The 17,230-nt window shown below is 44.6% G+C and overlaps 1 protein-coding gene across 1 annotated transcript in view; it reads left to right on the top strand.

The window, feature by feature from the left end:
* The first annotated feature begins 306 nt into the window (after nucleotides 1-306).
* LOC141781571 (mediator of RNA polymerase II transcription subunit 15-like) overlaps nucleotides 307-17,230 on the top strand; it is an 18,406-nt gene continuing 1,482 nt past the window's right edge. The window contains exons 1-7 of the mRNA XM_074657384.1: nucleotides 307-593; nucleotides 13,684-13,771; nucleotides 13,880-13,931; nucleotides 14,943-14,966; nucleotides 15,113-15,277; nucleotides 16,509-16,825; nucleotides 17,190-17,225. Of these exons, the coding sequence (XP_074513485.1) occupies nucleotides 526-593; nucleotides 13,684-13,771; nucleotides 13,880-13,931; nucleotides 14,943-14,966; nucleotides 15,113-15,277; nucleotides 16,509-16,825; nucleotides 17,190-17,225 (750 nt within the window). The 5' untranslated portion in view covers nucleotides 307-525. The remainder of the gene's footprint in view (nucleotides 594-13,683; nucleotides 13,772-13,879; nucleotides 13,932-14,942; nucleotides 14,967-15,112; nucleotides 15,278-16,508; nucleotides 16,826-17,189; nucleotides 17,226-17,230) is intronic.

The raw sequence follows: 17,230 nt of genomic DNA on the forward strand, positions 1-17,230 counted from the left end.
GTAGTGTTCGTCCAGCAGGGGGCGGTAGTGTTCGTCCAGCAGGGGGCGGTAGTGTTCGTCCAGCAGGGGGCGGTAGTGTTCGTCCAGCAGGGGGCGGTAGTGTTTGTCCAGCAGGGGGCGGTAGTGTTTGTCCAGCAGGGGGCGGTAGTGTTCGTCCAGCAGGGGGCGGTAGTGTTTGTCCAGCAGGGGGCGGTAGTGTTCGTCCAGCAGGGGGCGGTAGTGTTCGTCCAGCAGGGGGCGGTAGTGTTCGTCCAGCAGGGGGCGGTAGTGTTTGTCCAGCAGGGGGCGGTAGTGTTTGTCCAGCAGGGGGCGGTAGTGTTTGTCCAGCAGGGGGCGGTAGTGTTTGTCCAGCAGGGGGCGGTAGTGTGTGTCAACAGAGAGCACAGCCTCCGTGTTGCAGTGAGCGGAAGGAGGAAGAGCATCAGAGGGAACGTTCAACGCTTCCAGTAGAACCAGAACCATCATAAACAGCTCAAACAGCTCAAACAGCTCGCTATTACAACCATCTCTCATCTCCTCTCGGTGATGGAGGTCCCCGGACCGGACAGCGACTGGAGGAGCCCGCAGTTCCGACAGAAAGTCGTCGCTCAGATGTGAGATATTCAGCTTCTGTGTTGTGTTTCTGACTAAATCACTGCTAATGAGCTAGGCTAGGCTAGGCTAGGCTAGGCTAAGCTAGGCTAAGCTACCGCTAGCCGTGTTTATAAAGCGGGTAACTGAACAGACTGGTGAAAGGTGAGGTTAACTCTGGTCCACGGACCCGACAGAGAACATGCTCTGAAAGACTCCGGTCCACTCTTTAATCCGGCGAACATCAAACTAACAAACTAACAAACTAACACTGAATGTAAATCTAGACCCTATTATATTATTATATTATTATATTATTATATTATTAACATCTTTAGCTGCTAACATTCAGTTACACACTTCATACAGACAGTTACCTCTCTACTCTCTATACTCTCTAATCTCCACTCTAGTTACCTCTCCACTCTCTACTCTAGTTACCTCTCTACTCTAGTTACCTCTCTACTCTCTACTCTAGTTACCTCTCTACTCTCTATCCTCTCTAATCTCCACTCTAGTTACCTCTCCACTCTCTACTCTAGTTACCTCTCTAATCTCCACTCTAGTTACCTCTCTACTCTCTACTCTAGTTACCTCTCTAATCTCCACTCTAGTTACCTCTCTACTCTCTACTCTAGTTACCTCTCTAATCTCCACTCTAGTTACCTCTCTACTCTCTACTCTAGTTACCTCTCTACTCTCTACTCTAGTTACCTCTCTACTCTCTACTCTAGTTACCTCTCTACTCTCTACTCTAGTTACCTCTCTAATCTCCACTCTAGTTACCTCTCTACTCTCTACTCTAGTTACCTCTCTAATCTCCACTCTAGTTACCTCTCCACTCTCTACTCTAGTTACCTCTCCACTCTCTACTCTAGTTACCTCTCCACTCTCTACTCTAGTTACCTCTCTACTCTCTATCCTCTCTAATCTCCACTCTAGTTACCTCTCCACTCTCTACTCTAGTTACCTCGCTACTCTAGTTACCTCTCTACTCTCTACTCTAGTTACCTCTCTACTCTCTATCCTCTCTAATCTCCACTCTAGTTACCTCTCTACTCTCTACTCTAGTTACCTCTCTACTCTCTATCCTCTCTAATCTCCACTCTAGTTACCTCTCCACTCTCTACTCTAGTTACCTCTCTACTCTCTATCCTCTCTAATCTCCACTCTAGTTACCTCTCCACTCTCTACTCTAGTTACCTCTCTACTCTAGTTACCTCTCTACTCTCTACTCTAGTTACCTCTCTACTCTCTATCCTCTCTAATCTCCACTCTAGTTACCTCTCTACTCTCTACTCTAGTTACCTCTCTACTCTCTATCCTCTCTAATCTCCACTCTAGTTACCTCTCCACTCTCTACTCTAGTTACCTCTCTACTCTCTACTCTAGTTACCTCTCTACTCTCTACTCTAGTTACCTCTCTAATCTCCACTCTAGTTACCTCTCTACTCTCTACTCTAGTTACCTCTCTAATCTCCACTCTAGTTACCTCTCCACTCTCTACTCTAGTTACCTCTCCACTCTCTACTCTAGTTACCTCTCCACTCTCTACTCTAGTTACCTCTCTACTCTCTATCCTCTCTAATCTCCACTCTAGTTACCTCTCCACTCTCTACTCTAGTTACCTCGCTACTCTAGTTACCTCTCTACTCTAGTTACCTCTCCACTCTCTACTCTAGTTACCTCTCTACTCTCTATCCTCTCTAATCTCCACTCTAGTTACCTCTCTACTCTCTACTCTAGTTACCTCTCTACTCTCTATCCTCTCTAATCTCCACTCTAGTTACCTCTCTACTCTCTACTCTAGTTACCTCTCTACTCTCTATCCTCTCTAATCTCCACTCTAGTTACCTCTCCACTCTCTACTCTAGTTACCTCTCTACTCTCTACTCTAGTTACCTCTCTACTCTCTACTCTAGTTACCTCTCTAATCTCCACTCTAGTTACCTCTCTACTCTCTACTCTAGTTACCTCTCTAATCTCCACTCTAGTTACCTCTCCACTCTCTACTCTAGTTACCTCTCCACTCTCTACTCTAGTTACCTCTACTCTACTCTAGTAACCTCTCTACTCTAGTTACCTCTCTACTCTCTACTCTAGTTACCTCTCCACTCTCTACTCTAGTTACCTCTCTACTCTCTACTCTAGTTACCTCTCCACTCTCTACTCTAGTAACCTCTCTACTCTCTACTCTAGTTACCTCTCTACTCTCTACTCTAGTTACCTCTCTACTCTCTACTCTAGTTACCTCTCTACTCTCTACTCTAGTTACCTCTCCACTCTCTACTCTAGTTACCTCTCTACTCTAGTTACCTCTCTACTCTCTACTCTAGTTACCTCTCCACTCTCTACTCTAGTTACCTCTACTCTACTCTAGTTACCTCTCTACTCTCTACTCTAGTTACCTCTCCACTCTCTACTCTAGTTACCTCTCTACTCTCTACTCTAGTTACCTCTCCACTCTCTACTCTAGTAACCTCTCTACTCTCTACTCTAGTAACCTCTCTACTCTCTACTCTAGTTACCTCTCCACTCTCTACTCTAGTTACCTCTCCACTCTCTACTCTAGTTACCTCTCCACTCTCTACTCTAGTTACCTCTCTACTCTCTACTCTAGTTACCTCTCCACTCTCTACTCTAGTTACCTCTCTACTCTCTACTCTAGTTACCTCTCTACTCTCTACTCTAGTTACCTCTCCACTCTCTACTCTAGTTACCTCTCTACTCTCTACTCTAGTTACCTCTCTACTCTCTACTCTAGTTACCTCTCTAATCTCCACTCTAGTTACCTCTCTACTCTCTACTCTAGTTACCTCTCTAATCTCCACTCTAGTTACCTCTCCACTCTCTACTCTAGTTACCTCTCCACTCTCTACTCTAGTTACCTCTCCACTCTCTACTCTAGTTACCTCTCTACTCTCTATCCTCTCTAATCTCCACTCTAGTTACCTCTCCACTCTCTACTCTAGTTACCTCTCCACTCTCTACTCTAGTAACCTCTCTACTCTCTACTCTAGTTACCTCTCTACTCTCTATACTCTCTAATCTCCACTCTAGTTACCTCTCCACTCTCTACTCTAGTTACCTCTCCACTCTCTACTCTAGTTACCTCTCTACTCTCTATCCTCTCTAATCTCCACTCTAGTTACCTCTCCACTCTCTACACTAGTTACCTCTCTACTCTAGTTACCTCTCTACTCTCTAATCTCCACTCTAGTTACCTCTCCACTCTCTACTCTAGTTACCTCTCTACTCTCTACTCTAGTAACCTCTCTACTCTCTACTCTAGTTACCTCTCTACTCCCTACTCTAGTAACCTCTCTACTCTAGTTACCTCTCTACTCTCTACTCTAGTTACCTCTCTACTCTAGTTACCTCTCTACTCTCTATACTCTCTAATCTCCACTCTAGTTACCTCTCTACTCTCTACTCTAGTTACCTCTCCACTCTCTACTCTAGTTACCTCTCTACTCTCTATACTCTCTAATCTCCACTCTAGTTACCTCTCCACTCTCTACTCTAGTTACCTCTCTACTCTAGTTACCTCTCTACTCTCTATACTCTCTAATCTCCACTCTAGTTACCTCTCCACTCTCTACTCTAGTTACCTCTCTACTCTCTACTCTAGTTACCTCTCTACTCTCTACTCTAGTTACCTCTCTACTCTCTACTCTAGTTACCTCTCTACTCTCTACTCTAGTTACCTCTCTACTCTAGTTACCTCTCTACTCTCTACTCTAGTTACCTCTCTACTCTAGTTACCTCTCTACTCTCTACTCTAGTTACCTCTCCACTCTCTACTCTAGTTACCTCTCTACTCTCTATACTCTCTAATCTCCACTCTAGTTACCTCTCCACTCTCTACTCTAGTTACCTCTCCACTCTCTACTCTAGTTACCTCTCTACTCTCTAATCTCCACTCTAGTTACCTCTCCACTCTCTACTCTAGTTACCTCTCTACTCTAGTTACCTCTACTCTCTATACTCTCTAATCTCCACTCTAGTTACCTCTCCACTCTCTACTCTAGTTACCTCTCTACTCTAGTTACCTCTCTACTCTAGTAACCTCTCTACTCTCTACTCTAGTTACCTCTCTACTCTCTACTCTAGTTACCTCTCTACTCTCTACTCTAGTTACCTCTCTACTCTCTACTCTAGTAACCTCTCTACTCTCTACTCTAGTAACCTCTCTACTCTAGTTACCTCTCTACTCTCTACTCTAGTAACCTCTCTACTCTAGTTACCTCTCTACTCTCTACTCTAGTTACCTCTCTACTCTCTACTCTAGTTACCTCTCTACTCTTGTTACCTCTCTACTCTCTACTCTAGTAACCTCTCTACTCTCTACTCTAGTTACCTCTCTACTCTAGTTACCTCTACTCTCCACTCTAGTTACCTCTCCACTCTCTACTCTAGTTACCTCTCTACTCTAGTTACCTCTCTACTCTCTATACTCTCTAATCTCCACTCTAGTTACCTCTCCACTCTCTACTCTAGTTACCTCTCTACTCTACTCTAGTAACCTCTCTACTCTCTACTCTAGTTACCTCTCTACTCTCTACTCTAGTTACCTCTCTACTCTCTAATCTCCACTCTAGTTACCTCTCTACTCTAGTTACCTCTCCACTCTCTACTCTAGTTACCTCTCTACTCTCTATCCTCTCTAATCTCCACTCTAGTTACCTCTCCACTCTCTACTCTAGTTACCTCGCTACTCTAGTTACCTCTCTACTCTCTATACTCTCTAATCTCCACTCTAGTTACCTTTCCACTCTCTACTCTAGTTACCTCTCTACTCTCGTAACCTCTCTACTCTACTCTAGTTACCTCTCTACTCCCTACTCTAGTAACCTCTCTACTCTAGTTACCTCTCTACTCTCTACTCTAGTTACCTCTCTACTCTACTCTAGTTACCTCTATACTCTCTAATCTCCACTCTAGTTACCTCTCTACTCTCTACTCTAGTTACCTCTCCACTCTCTACTCTAGTTACCCCTCTACTCTAGTTACCTCTCTACTCTAGTAACCTCTCTACTCTCTACTCTCTACTCTAGTTACCTCTCTACTCTTTACTTACCTCTCTACTCTCTATCCTCTCTAATCTCTACTCTCTACTCTAGTAACCTCTAATCTCCACTCTAGTTACCTCTCTACTCTAGTTACCTCTCTACTCTAGTTACCTCTCTACTCTCTACTCTAGTTACCTCTCTACTCTCTACTCTAGTTACCTCTCTACTCTCTACTCTAGTTACCTCTCTACTCTCTACTCTAGTTACCTCTACTCTCCACTCTAGTTACCTCTCCACTCTCTACTCTAGTTACCTCTCTACTCTAGTTACCTCTCTACTCTCTATACTCTCTAATCTCCACTCTAGTTACCTCTCCACTCTCTACTCTAGTTACCTCTCTACTCTACTCTAGTAACCTCTCTACTCTCTACTCTAGTTACCTCTCTACTCTCTACTCTAGTTACCTCTCTACTCTCTACTCTAGTTACCTCTCTACTCTCTATACTCTCTAATCTCCACTCTAGTTACCTCTCCACTCTCTACTCTAGTTACCTCTCTACTCTCTACTCTAGTAACCTCTCTACTCTAGTAACCTCTCTACTCTAGTTACCTCTCTACTCTAGTAACCTCTCTACTCTAGTTACCTCTCTACTCTAGTTACCTCTCTACTCTCTATCCTCTCTAATCTCTACTCTCTACTCTAGTAACCTCTCTAATCTCCACTCTAGTTACCTCTCTACTCTAGTTACCTCTCTACTCTAGTTACCTCTCTACTCTCTATCCTCTCTAATCTCTACTCTCTACTCTAGTAACTTCTCTAATCTCCACTCTAGTTACCTCTCTACTCTAGTTACCTCTCTACTCTAGTTACCTCTCTACTCTCTACTCTAGTTACCTCTCTACTCTCTACTCTAGTTACCTCTCTACTCTCTACTCTAGTTACCTCTCTACTCTAGTTACCTCTCTACTCTCTACTCTAGTAACCTCTCTACTCTCTACTCTAGTTACCTCTCTACTCTAGTTACCTCTACTCTCCACTCTAGTTACCTCTCCACTCTCTACTCTAGTTACCTCTCTACTCTCTATACTCTCTAATCTCCACTCTAGTTACCTCTCCACTCTCTACTCTAGTTACCTCTCTACTCTAGTTACCTCTCCACTCTCTACTCTAGTTACCTCTCTACTCTAGTTACCTCTCCACTCTCTAATCTAGTTACCTCTCCACTCTCTACTCTAGTTACCTCTCTACTCTCTATCCTCTCTAATCTCCACTCTAGTTACCTCTCCACTCTCTACTCTAGTTACCTCTCCACTCTCTACTCTAGTTACCTCTCTACTCTAGTTACCTCTCCACTCTCTACTCTAGTTACCTCTCTACTCTCTATCCTCTCTAATCTCCACTCTAGTTACCTCTCCACTCTCTACTCTAGTTACCTCTCTACTCTCTACTCTAGTTACCTCTCTACTCTCTACTCTAGTTACCTCTCTAATCTCCACTCTAGTTACCTCTCTACTCTCTACTCTAGTTACCTCTCTAATCTCCACTCTAGTTACCTCTCCACTCTCTACTCTAGTTACCTCTCCACTCTCTACTCTAGTTACCTCTCCACTCTCTACTCTAGGTACCTCTCTACTCTCTATCCTCTCTAATCTCCACTCTAGTTACCTCTCCACTCTCTACTCTAGTTACCTCTCCACTCTCTACTCTAGTTACCTCTCTACTCTCTACTCTAGTTACCTCTCTACTCTCTACTCTAGTTACCTCTCCACTCTCTACTCTAGTTACCTCTCTACTCTCTACTCTAGTTACCTCTCCACTCTCTACTCTAGTAACCTCTCTACTCTCTACTCTAGTTACCTCTCTACTCTCTACTCTAGTTACCTCTCTACTCTCTACTCTAGTTACCTCTCTACTCTCTACTCTAGTTACCTCTCCACTCTCTACTCTAGTTACCTCTCTACTCTAGTTACCTCTCTACTCTCTACTCTAGTTACCTCTCCACTCTCTACTCTAGTTACCTCTACTCTCTACTCTAGTTACCTCTCTACTCTCTACTCTAGTTACCTCTCCACTCTCTACTCTAGTAACCTCTCCACTCTCTACTCTAGTTACCTCTCTACTCTCTACTCTAGTTACCTCTCCACTCTCTACTCTAGTAACCTCTCTACTCTCTACTCTAGTAACCTCTCTACTCTCTACTCTAGTTACCTCTCCACTCTCTACTCTAGTTACCTCTCCACTCTCTACTCTAGTTACCTCTCCACTCTCTACTCTAGTTACCTCTCTACTCTAGTTACCTCTCTACTCTCTACTCTAGTTACCTCTCCACTCTCTACTCTAGTTACCTCTCTACTCTCTACTCTAGTTACCTCTCTACTCTCTACTCTAGTTACCTCTCCACTCTCTACTCTAGTTACCTCTCTACTCTCTACTCTAGTTACCTCTCTACTCTCTACTCTAGTTACCTCTCTAATCTCCACTCTAGTTACCTCTCTACTCTCTACTCTAGTTACCTCTCTAATCTCCACTCTAGTTACCTCTCCACTCTCTACTCTAGTTACCTCTCCACTCTCTACTCTAGTTACCTCTCCACTCTCTACTCTAGTTACCTCTCTACTCTCTATCCTCTCTAATCTCCACTCTAGTTACCTCTCCACTCTCTACTCTAGTTACCTCTACTCTCTACTCTAGTAACCTCTCTACTCTCTACTCTAGTTACCTCTCTACTCTCTACTCTAGTAACCTCTCCACTCTCTACTCTAGTTACCTCTCCACTCTCTACTCTAGTTACCTCTCTACTCTCTACTCTAGTAACCTCTCTACTCTCTACTCTAGTAACCTCTCCACTCTCTACTCTAGTAACCTCTCCACTCTCTACTCTAGTTACCTCTCCACTCTCTACTCTAGTTACCTCTCTACTCTCTACTCTAGTTACCTCTCCACTCTCTACTCTAGTTACCTCTCTACTCTCTACTCTAGTTACCTCTCTACTCTCTACTCTAGTTACCTCTCTACTCTCTACTCTAGTAACCTCTCTACTCTCTACTCTAGTTACCTCTCTACTCTCTACTCTAGTTACCTCTCCACTCTCTACTCTAGTTACCTCTCTACTCTCTACTCTAGTTACCTCTCTACTCTCTACTCTAGTTACCTCTCTACTCTAGTTACCTCTCTACTCTCTACTCTAGTTACCTCTCCACTCTCTACTCTAGTTACCTCTCTACTCTCTACTCTAGTTACCTCTCCACTCTCTACTCTAGTTACCTCTCTACTCTCTACTCTAGTAACCTCTCTACTCTCTACTCTAGTTACCTCTCTACTCTCTATACTCTCTAATCTCCACTCTAGTTACCTCTCCACTCTCTACTCTAGTTACCTCTCCACTCTCTACTCTAGTTACCTCTCTACTCTCTATCCTCTCTAATCTCCACTCTAGTTACCTCTCCACTCTCTACACTAGTTACCTCTCTACTCTAGTTACCTCTCTACTCTCTAATCTCCACTCTAGTTACCTCTCCACTCTCTACTCTAGTAACCTCTCTACTCTCTACTCTAGTTACCTCTCTACTCCCTACTCTAGTAACCTCTCTACTCTAGTTACTACTCTCTACTCTAGTTACCTCTCTACTCTAGTTACCTCTCTACTCTCTATACTCTCTAATCTCCACTCTAGTTACCTCTCCACTCTCTACTCTAGTTACCTCTCCACTCTCTACTCTAGTTACCTCTCTACTCTCTACTCTAGTTACCTCTCCACTCTCTACTCTAGTTACCTCTCTACTCTAGTTACCTCTCTACTCTCTATACTCTCTAATCTCCACTCTAGTTACCTCTCCACTCTCTACTCTAGTTACCTCGCTACTCTAGTTACCTCTCTACTCTCTATACTCTCTAATCTCCACTCTAGTTACCTCTCCACTCTCTACTCTAGTTACCTCTCTACTCTCTACTCTAGTTACCTCTCTACTCTCTACTCTAGTTACCTCTCTACTCTCTACTCTAGTAACCTCTCTACTCTCTACTCTAGTTACCTCTCCACTCTCTACTCTAGTTACCTCTCTACTCTCTACTCTAGTTACCTCTCTACTCTCTACTCTAGTTACCTCTCTACTCTAGTTACCTCTCTACTCTCTACTCTAGTTACCTCTCCACTCTCTACTCTAGTTACCTCTCTACTCTCTACTCTAGTTACCTCTCCACTCTCTACTCTAGTTACCTCTCTACTCTCTACTCTAGTAACCTCTCTACTCTCTACTCTAGTTACCTCTCTACTCTCTATACTCTCTAATCTCCACTCTAGTTACCTCTCCACTCTCTACTCTAGTTACCTCTCCACTCTCTACTCTAGTTACCTCTCTACTCTCTATCCTCTCTAATCTCCACTCTAGTTACCTCTCCACTCTCTACACTAGTTACCTCTCTACTCTAGTTACCTCTCTACTCTCTAATCTCCACTCTAGTTACCTCTCCACTCTCTACTCTAGTTACCTCTCTACTCTCTACTCCAGTAACCTCTCTACTCTCTACTCTAGTTACCTCTCTACTCCCTACTCTAGTAACCTCTCTACTCTAGTTACCTCTCTACTCTCTACTCTAGTTACCTCTCTACTCTAGTTACCTCTCTACTCTCTATACTCTCATCTCCACTCTAGTTACCTCTCCACTCTCTACTCTAGTTACCTCTCCACTCTCTACTCTAGTTACCTCTCCACTCTCTACTCTAGTTACCTCTCTACTCTCTATCCTCTCTAATCTCCACTCTAGTTACCTCTCCACTCTCTACTCTAGTTACCTCTCTACTCTCTACTCTAGTTACCTCTCTACTCTCTACTCTAGTTACCTCTCCACTCTCTACTCTAGTTACCTCTCTACTCTAGTTACCTCTCTACTCTCTATACTCTCTAATCTCCACTCTAGTTACCTCTCCACTCTCTACTCTAGTTACCTCTCTACTCTACTCTAGTAACCTCTCTACTCTCTACTCTAGTTACCTCTCTACTCTCTACTCTAGTTACCTCTCTACTCTCTACTCTAGTTACCTCTCTACTCTCTATACTCTCTAATCTCCACTCTAGTTACCTCTCCACTCTCTACTCTAGTTACCTCGCTACTCTAGTTACCTCTCTACTCTCTATACTCTCTAATCTCCACTCTAGTTACCTCTCCACTCTCTACTCTAGTTACCTCTCTACTCTCTACTCTAGTAACCTCTCTACTCTAGTAACCTCTCTACTCTAGTTACCTCTCTACTCTAGTAACCTCTCTACTCTAGTTACCTCTCTACTCTAGTTACCTCTCTACTCTCTATCCTCTCTAATCTCTACTCTCTACTCTAGTAACCTCTAATCTCCACTCTAGTTACCTCTCTACTCTAGTTACCTCTCTACTCTCTATCCTCTCTAATCTCTACTCTCTACTCTAGTAACCTCTCTAATCTCCACTCTAGTTACCTCTCTACTCTAGTTACCTCTCTACTCTAGTTACCTCTCTACTCTCTACTCTAGTTACCTCTCTACTCTCTACTCTAGTAACCTCTCTACTCTCTACTCTAGTTACCTCTCTACTCTAGTTACCTCTACTCTCCACTCTAGGTACCTCTCCACTCTCTACTCTAGTTACCTCTCTACTCTCTATACTCTCTAATCTCCACTCTAGTTACCTCTCCACTCTCTACTCTAGTTACCTCTCTACTCTACTCTAGTAACCTCTCTACTCTCTACTCTAGTTACCTCTCTACTCTCTACTCTAGTTACCTCTCTACTCTCTAATCTCCACTCTAGTTACCTCTCCACTCTCTACTCTAGTTACCTCTCCACTCTCTACTCTAGTTACCTCTCTACTCTCTATCCTCTCTAATCTCCACTCTAGTTACCTCTCCACTCTCTACTCTAGTTACCTCGCTACTCTAGTTACCTCTCTACTCTCTATACTCTCTAATCTCCACTCTAGTTACCTTTCCACTCTCTACTCTAGTTACCTCTCTACTCTCGTAACCTCTCTACTCTCTACTCTAGTTACCTCTCTACTCCCTACTCTAGTTACCTCTCTACTCTCTACTCTAGTTACCTCTCTACTCTACTCTAGTTACCTCTATACTCTCTAATCTCCACTCTAGTTACCTCTCTACTCTCTACTCTAGTTACCTCTCCACTCTCCACTCTAGTTACCTCTCCACTCTACTCTAGTTACCTCTCTACTCTAGTTACCTCTCTACTCTCTATACTCTCTAATCTCCACTCTAGTTACCTCTCCACTCTCTACTCTAGTTACCTCTCTACTCTACTCTAGTAACCTCTCTACTCTCTACTCTAGTTACCTCTCTACTCTAGTTACCTCTCTACTCTCTACTCTAGTTACCTCTCTACTCTCTATACTCTCTAATCTCCACTCTAGTTACCTCTCCACTCTCTACTCTAGTTACCTCTCCACTCTCTACTCTAGTTACCTCTCTACTCTCTATCCTCTCTAATCTCCACTCTAGTTACCTCTCCACTCTCTACTCTAGTTACCTCTCTACTCTCTATACTCTCTAATCTCCACTCTAGTTACCTCTCCACTCTCTACTCTAGTTACCTCTCCACTCTCTACACTAGTTACCTCTCTACTCTAGTTACCTCTCTACTCTCTAATCTCCACTCTAGTTACCTCTCCACTCTCTACTCTAGTTACCTCTCTACTCTCTACTCTCGTAACCTCTCTACTCTCTACTCTAGTTACCGCTCTACTCCCTACTCTAGTAACCTCTCTACTCTAGTTACCTCTCTACTCTCTACTCTAGTTACCTCTCTACTCTAGTTACCTCTCTACTCTAGTTACCTCTCTACTCTCTATACTCTCTAATCTCCACTCTAGTTACCTCTCTACTCTCTACTCTAGTTACCTCTCCACTCTCTACTCTAGTTACCTCTCTACTCTCTATACTCTCTAATCTCCACTCTAGTTACCTCTCCACTCTCTACTCTAGTTACCTCTCTACTCTCTACTCTAGTAACCTCTCTACTCTAGTTACCTCTGTACTCTCTACTCTAGTTACCTCTCTACTCTCTACTCTAGTAACCTCTCTACTCTCTAATCTCCACTCTAGTTACCTCTCTACTCTCTACTCTAGTTACCTCTCTACTCTAGTAACCTCTCTACTCTAGTTACCTCTCTACTATCTACTCTAGTAACCTCTCTACTCTAGTAACCTCTCTACTCTCTACTCTAGTTACCTCTCTACTCTAGTAACCTGTCTACTCTAGTAACCTCTCTACTCTCTACTCTAGTTACCTCTCTACTCTCTACTCTAGTTACCTCTCTACTCTAGTAACCTCTCTACTCTAGTAACCTCTCTACTCTCTACTCTAGTAACCTCTCTACTCTCTACTCTAGTTACCTCTCTACTCTCTACTCTAGTTACCTCTCTACTCTAGTAACCTCTGTACTCTAGTAACCTCTCTACTCTACTCTAGTAACCTCTCTACTCTAGTAACCTCTCTACTCTAGTAACCTCTCTACTCTCTAGTAACCTCTCTACTCTCTACTCTAGTAACCTCTCTACTCTCTACTCTAGTAACCTCTCTACTCTAGTAACCTCTCTACTCTCTACTCTAGTAACCTCTCTACTCTAGTAACCTCTCTACTCTCTACTCTAGTAACCTCTCTACTCTCTACTCTAGTAACCTCTCTACTCTAGTAACCTCTCTACTCTCTACTTTAGTAACCTCTCTACTCTCTACTCTAGTAACCTCTCTACTCTAGTAACCTCTCTACTCTCTACTCTAGTAACCTCTCTACTCTCTACTCTAGTAACCTCTCTACTCTAGTAACCTCTCTACTCTCTACTCTAGTAACCTCTCTACTCTAGTAACCTCTCTACTCTCTACTCTAGTAACCTCTCCACTCTCTACTCTAGTTACCTCTCTACTCTCTACTCTAGTAACCTCTCTACTCTCTACTCTAGTTACCTCTCTACTCTAGTAACCTCTCTACTCTAGTAACCTCTCTACTCTAGTAACCTCTCTACTCAGTGTAGTTAGTGTATTGATCAGTTCTAGCTGTTGTCAGTGTATTGATCAGTTCTAACTGTTGTCAGTGTATTGATCAGTGTGTTTCTTCCAGTGAGGAGGCGATGAGGAAGGCAGGAACCGCACACACCAAGTCGAGCAACGACATGGAGAACCACGTTTATGTCAAAGCCAAATCCAGAGTGAGTACCGGGTCAGGACGGGTTTCAGGGAGCCAGTCTGGTAAAGACTGGATAACGGTCCTGTTCATGAAGGTTTTCTAAAACACATCGCACTATTTTTTTCCCCAGGAGGAGTATTTATCTCTGGTGGCGAGGCTGATCATACACTTCAGAGACATCCGTAAGTATTTGACCTGAATGTGTATTTCATTCTATTTAGGAGCTGTCAATCGAATTAAATATTTAATTGTGATTAATTGCAAATTAATTGCATTGCGTCATTTTTATCATCAGTTCAAAATGTGCCTTAAAGGGAGATTTCTCTAGTGTTTAATACTCTTATCAACATGGGAGTGGACTGCATGTGATGATCATAAAGTGGGCGTGTCTGTAAAGGGGAGACTCGTGGGTACCCATAGAACCCATTTACATTCACTGACCTGGAGGTCAGAGGTCAAGGGTCCCCTCTGAAGATGGACAAGACAGTTTTTCCTCGCCAACATTTAGTGTCAGTTTGGAGCGTTATTTATGAGGGCTGAGATGATCCACCTATCTCCTGATCAATACTACCACCATCTCCTGATCAATACTACCACCATCTCCCGATCAATACTATCACCATCTCCCGATCAATACTATCACCATACTGGGTGCTGATTCTATATGTATTGATATTGATCAGTATTGTGATTCTATATGTATTGATATTGATCAGTATTGTGATTCTATATGTATTGATATTGATCAGTATTGTGGTTCTATATCTATTGATATTGATCAGTATTGTGGTTCTATATGTATTGATATTGATCAGTATTGTGATTCTATATGTATTGATATTGATCAGTATTGTGGTTCTATATGTATTGATATTGATCAGTATTATGGTTCTATATTGTGATGTATTGATTGTTGTTAACTTGTTGACCTCTAGACCATGAAGGGAACCAGATGAATCATCACTTCTAGAGACTTTAACTTCTATAAATCTCTAAATGAATCCAGTAGAATGTTTGATGTTCAGCATGTCTGTAGTCAGAGACGTCCTGAAGTCAAATAGATCAGGATCATTGGCAGGAATTATTGATTACATTGATTATCCAGCAACCCAGGTATCAAAGAATAAAGACAGATTAGTGGGATGGTGAACGGATGTTTTTCCCAGCTCTAATAACTTGTGTCTGATTTACAGACAAGAAGACACTCGGAGGTCCAGGTAAGTGGACTTTGTCTCTGTTTGTTCTTGTCTTTGCCGTGTTCTGTCCTCTGCTGGACCCGTCACTACCAGACTCATGGTGTTCATGGTTTCTGCTGTGCACGTTGGAGCTGCGTAATAAGATCTGTTGTCTACCTTTCTGCTAGATCCCATGAATGCCCTGACTAACCTGACAGGGGTAGGAGGGGGCCCGGGCGCCATCGGCATGGGGCCTCGCCCCACCGGGGCTCCAGTGGGTGGCATGGGGGCCATGGGGCAGCTGCAGATAGGCCAGCATGCCATGGCAGGGGTGGCTGGAAACCCACAAGCCAGTGAGTGTGTTTCCTCCATGTGGTGTGTGTTGGTCAGAGCGTTGGGTGGATGCTGGGTAGATGTTGGGTGGATGCTGGGTGGATGTTGGGTGGATGCTGGGTGGATGCTGGGTGGATGCTGGGTGGATGTTGGGTGGATGCTGGGTGGATGTGTGGTGGATGTTGGGTGGATGCTGGGTGGATGCTGGGTGGATGTGTGGTGGATGTTGGGTGGATGCTGGGTGGATGCTGGGTGGATGCTGGGTGGATGTTGGGTGGATGTGTGGTGGATGTTGGGTGGATGCTGTATGGATGTTGGGTGGATGCTGGGTGGATGCTGGGTGGATGCTGGGTGGATGCTGTGTGGATGCTGGGTGGATGCTGTATGGATGTTGGGTGGATGCTGTGTGGATGTTGGGTGGATGCTGGGTGGATGCTGGGTGGATGTTGTGTGGATGTTGTGTGGATGTTGGGTGGATGCTGGGTGGATGCTGTGTGGATGTTGGGTGGATGCTGGGTGGATGTTGTGTGGATGTTGGGTGGATGTGTGGTGGATGTTGGGTGGATGCTGGGTGGATGTTGTGTGGATGCTGGGTGGATGTTGTGTGGATGCTGGGTGGATGTTGGGTGGATGCTGGGTGGATGTTGTGTGGATGCTGGGTGGATGTTGTGTGGATGCTGTGGATGCTGGGTGGATGTTGGGTGGATGCTGGGTGGATGTTGGGTGGATGCTGGGTGGATGTTGTGTGGATGCTGTGGATGCTGGGTGGATGTTGTGTGGATGCTGTGGATGCTAGGTGGATGCTGGGTGGATGCTGGGTGGATGTTGTGTGGATGCTGGGTGGATGTTGTGTGGATGCTGGGTGGATGTTGTGTGGATGCTGGGTGGATGTTGGGTGGATGTTGTGTGGATGCTGGGTGGATGTTGTGTGGATGCTGGGTGGATGTTGTGTGGATGCTGGGTGGATGTTGTGTGGATGCTGGGTGGATGTTGTGTGGATGCTGGGTGGATGTTGTGTGGATGTTGTGTGGATGCTGGGTGGATGTTGTGTGGATGTTGTGTGGATGCTGGGTGGATGTTGTGTGGATGTTGGGTGGATGCTGGGTGGATGTTGGGTGGATGCTGGGTGAACCCGTCTTATCTTCAGTCTCTGCTTTGGCACGTTGTGTGTATTTGACGCTCCAGACCTCCGACTGGTTCTGAGCCGTAGATCGGGTCTGTCCTTCATCTTCTTCTTCCATCACTCTGCAGTAGGGGGACAAGGACAGATGCCCATGCAGCAGATGGTGCAGCAGCAGCAGGTGCAGCAGCAGCAGCAGCAACAGCAGCAGCAGTCCATCCAGTTCCAGCAGTTCCAGCAGGTCCAGCAGCAGAACGCCATGCAGCAACAGCAGCAGCAGCAGAACGCCGCCATCCAGCAGCAGTTCCAGGCGCAGCAGCAGCTGAGGGTGCAGCAGATGCAGCAGCAGCAGCACCACCAGAACCAGCAACTTCAGCAGCAGCACCAGAACCAGCAGCAGCAGCAGCAGCAGGCCCAGAGCCAGCAGCAGCAGCAGCAGCAGAACCAGGTATGCATTGCTCAGTGAGCACACCATGGGTCCTGTAGTCCTGATGGAGAAGGTCAGTTAGTCAACTATTAGAACTGTTTACACATTACTGTTAGCTAACTATCTGTGCATTGCGTACTGCCTCTCTGCCCGGCTGCGAGCCCGTGCGTATTGCAGCCCGTGGTGGGCTGAGATGGACGGCATAGCGCTGCAACACATGACTTGTGGTTAAATTGTTAAGGAGTCTGTTGTTCTACAGTATTGTTGTTTGTATTTGTACTTGTTCTTGAATAAGGAGTACCTAAAGGTTTGATGTGGTTCATGGTTGTCTGTAATCCCTACACCCCTACTAGTTTTATAAGCCCTTTCCTTCACACACTGCCAGCAGATGCACCAGACGAGGATCCAGCAGCAGCAGATGGTGCA

Source organism: Sebastes fasciatus, chromosome 13, assembly GCF_043250625.1.
Source record: "Sebastes fasciatus isolate fSebFas1 chromosome 13, fSebFas1.pri, whole genome shotgun sequence".
In the NCBI taxonomy this organism is placed as follows: domain Eukaryota; kingdom Metazoa; phylum Chordata; class Actinopteri; order Perciformes; family Sebastidae; genus Sebastes; species Sebastes fasciatus.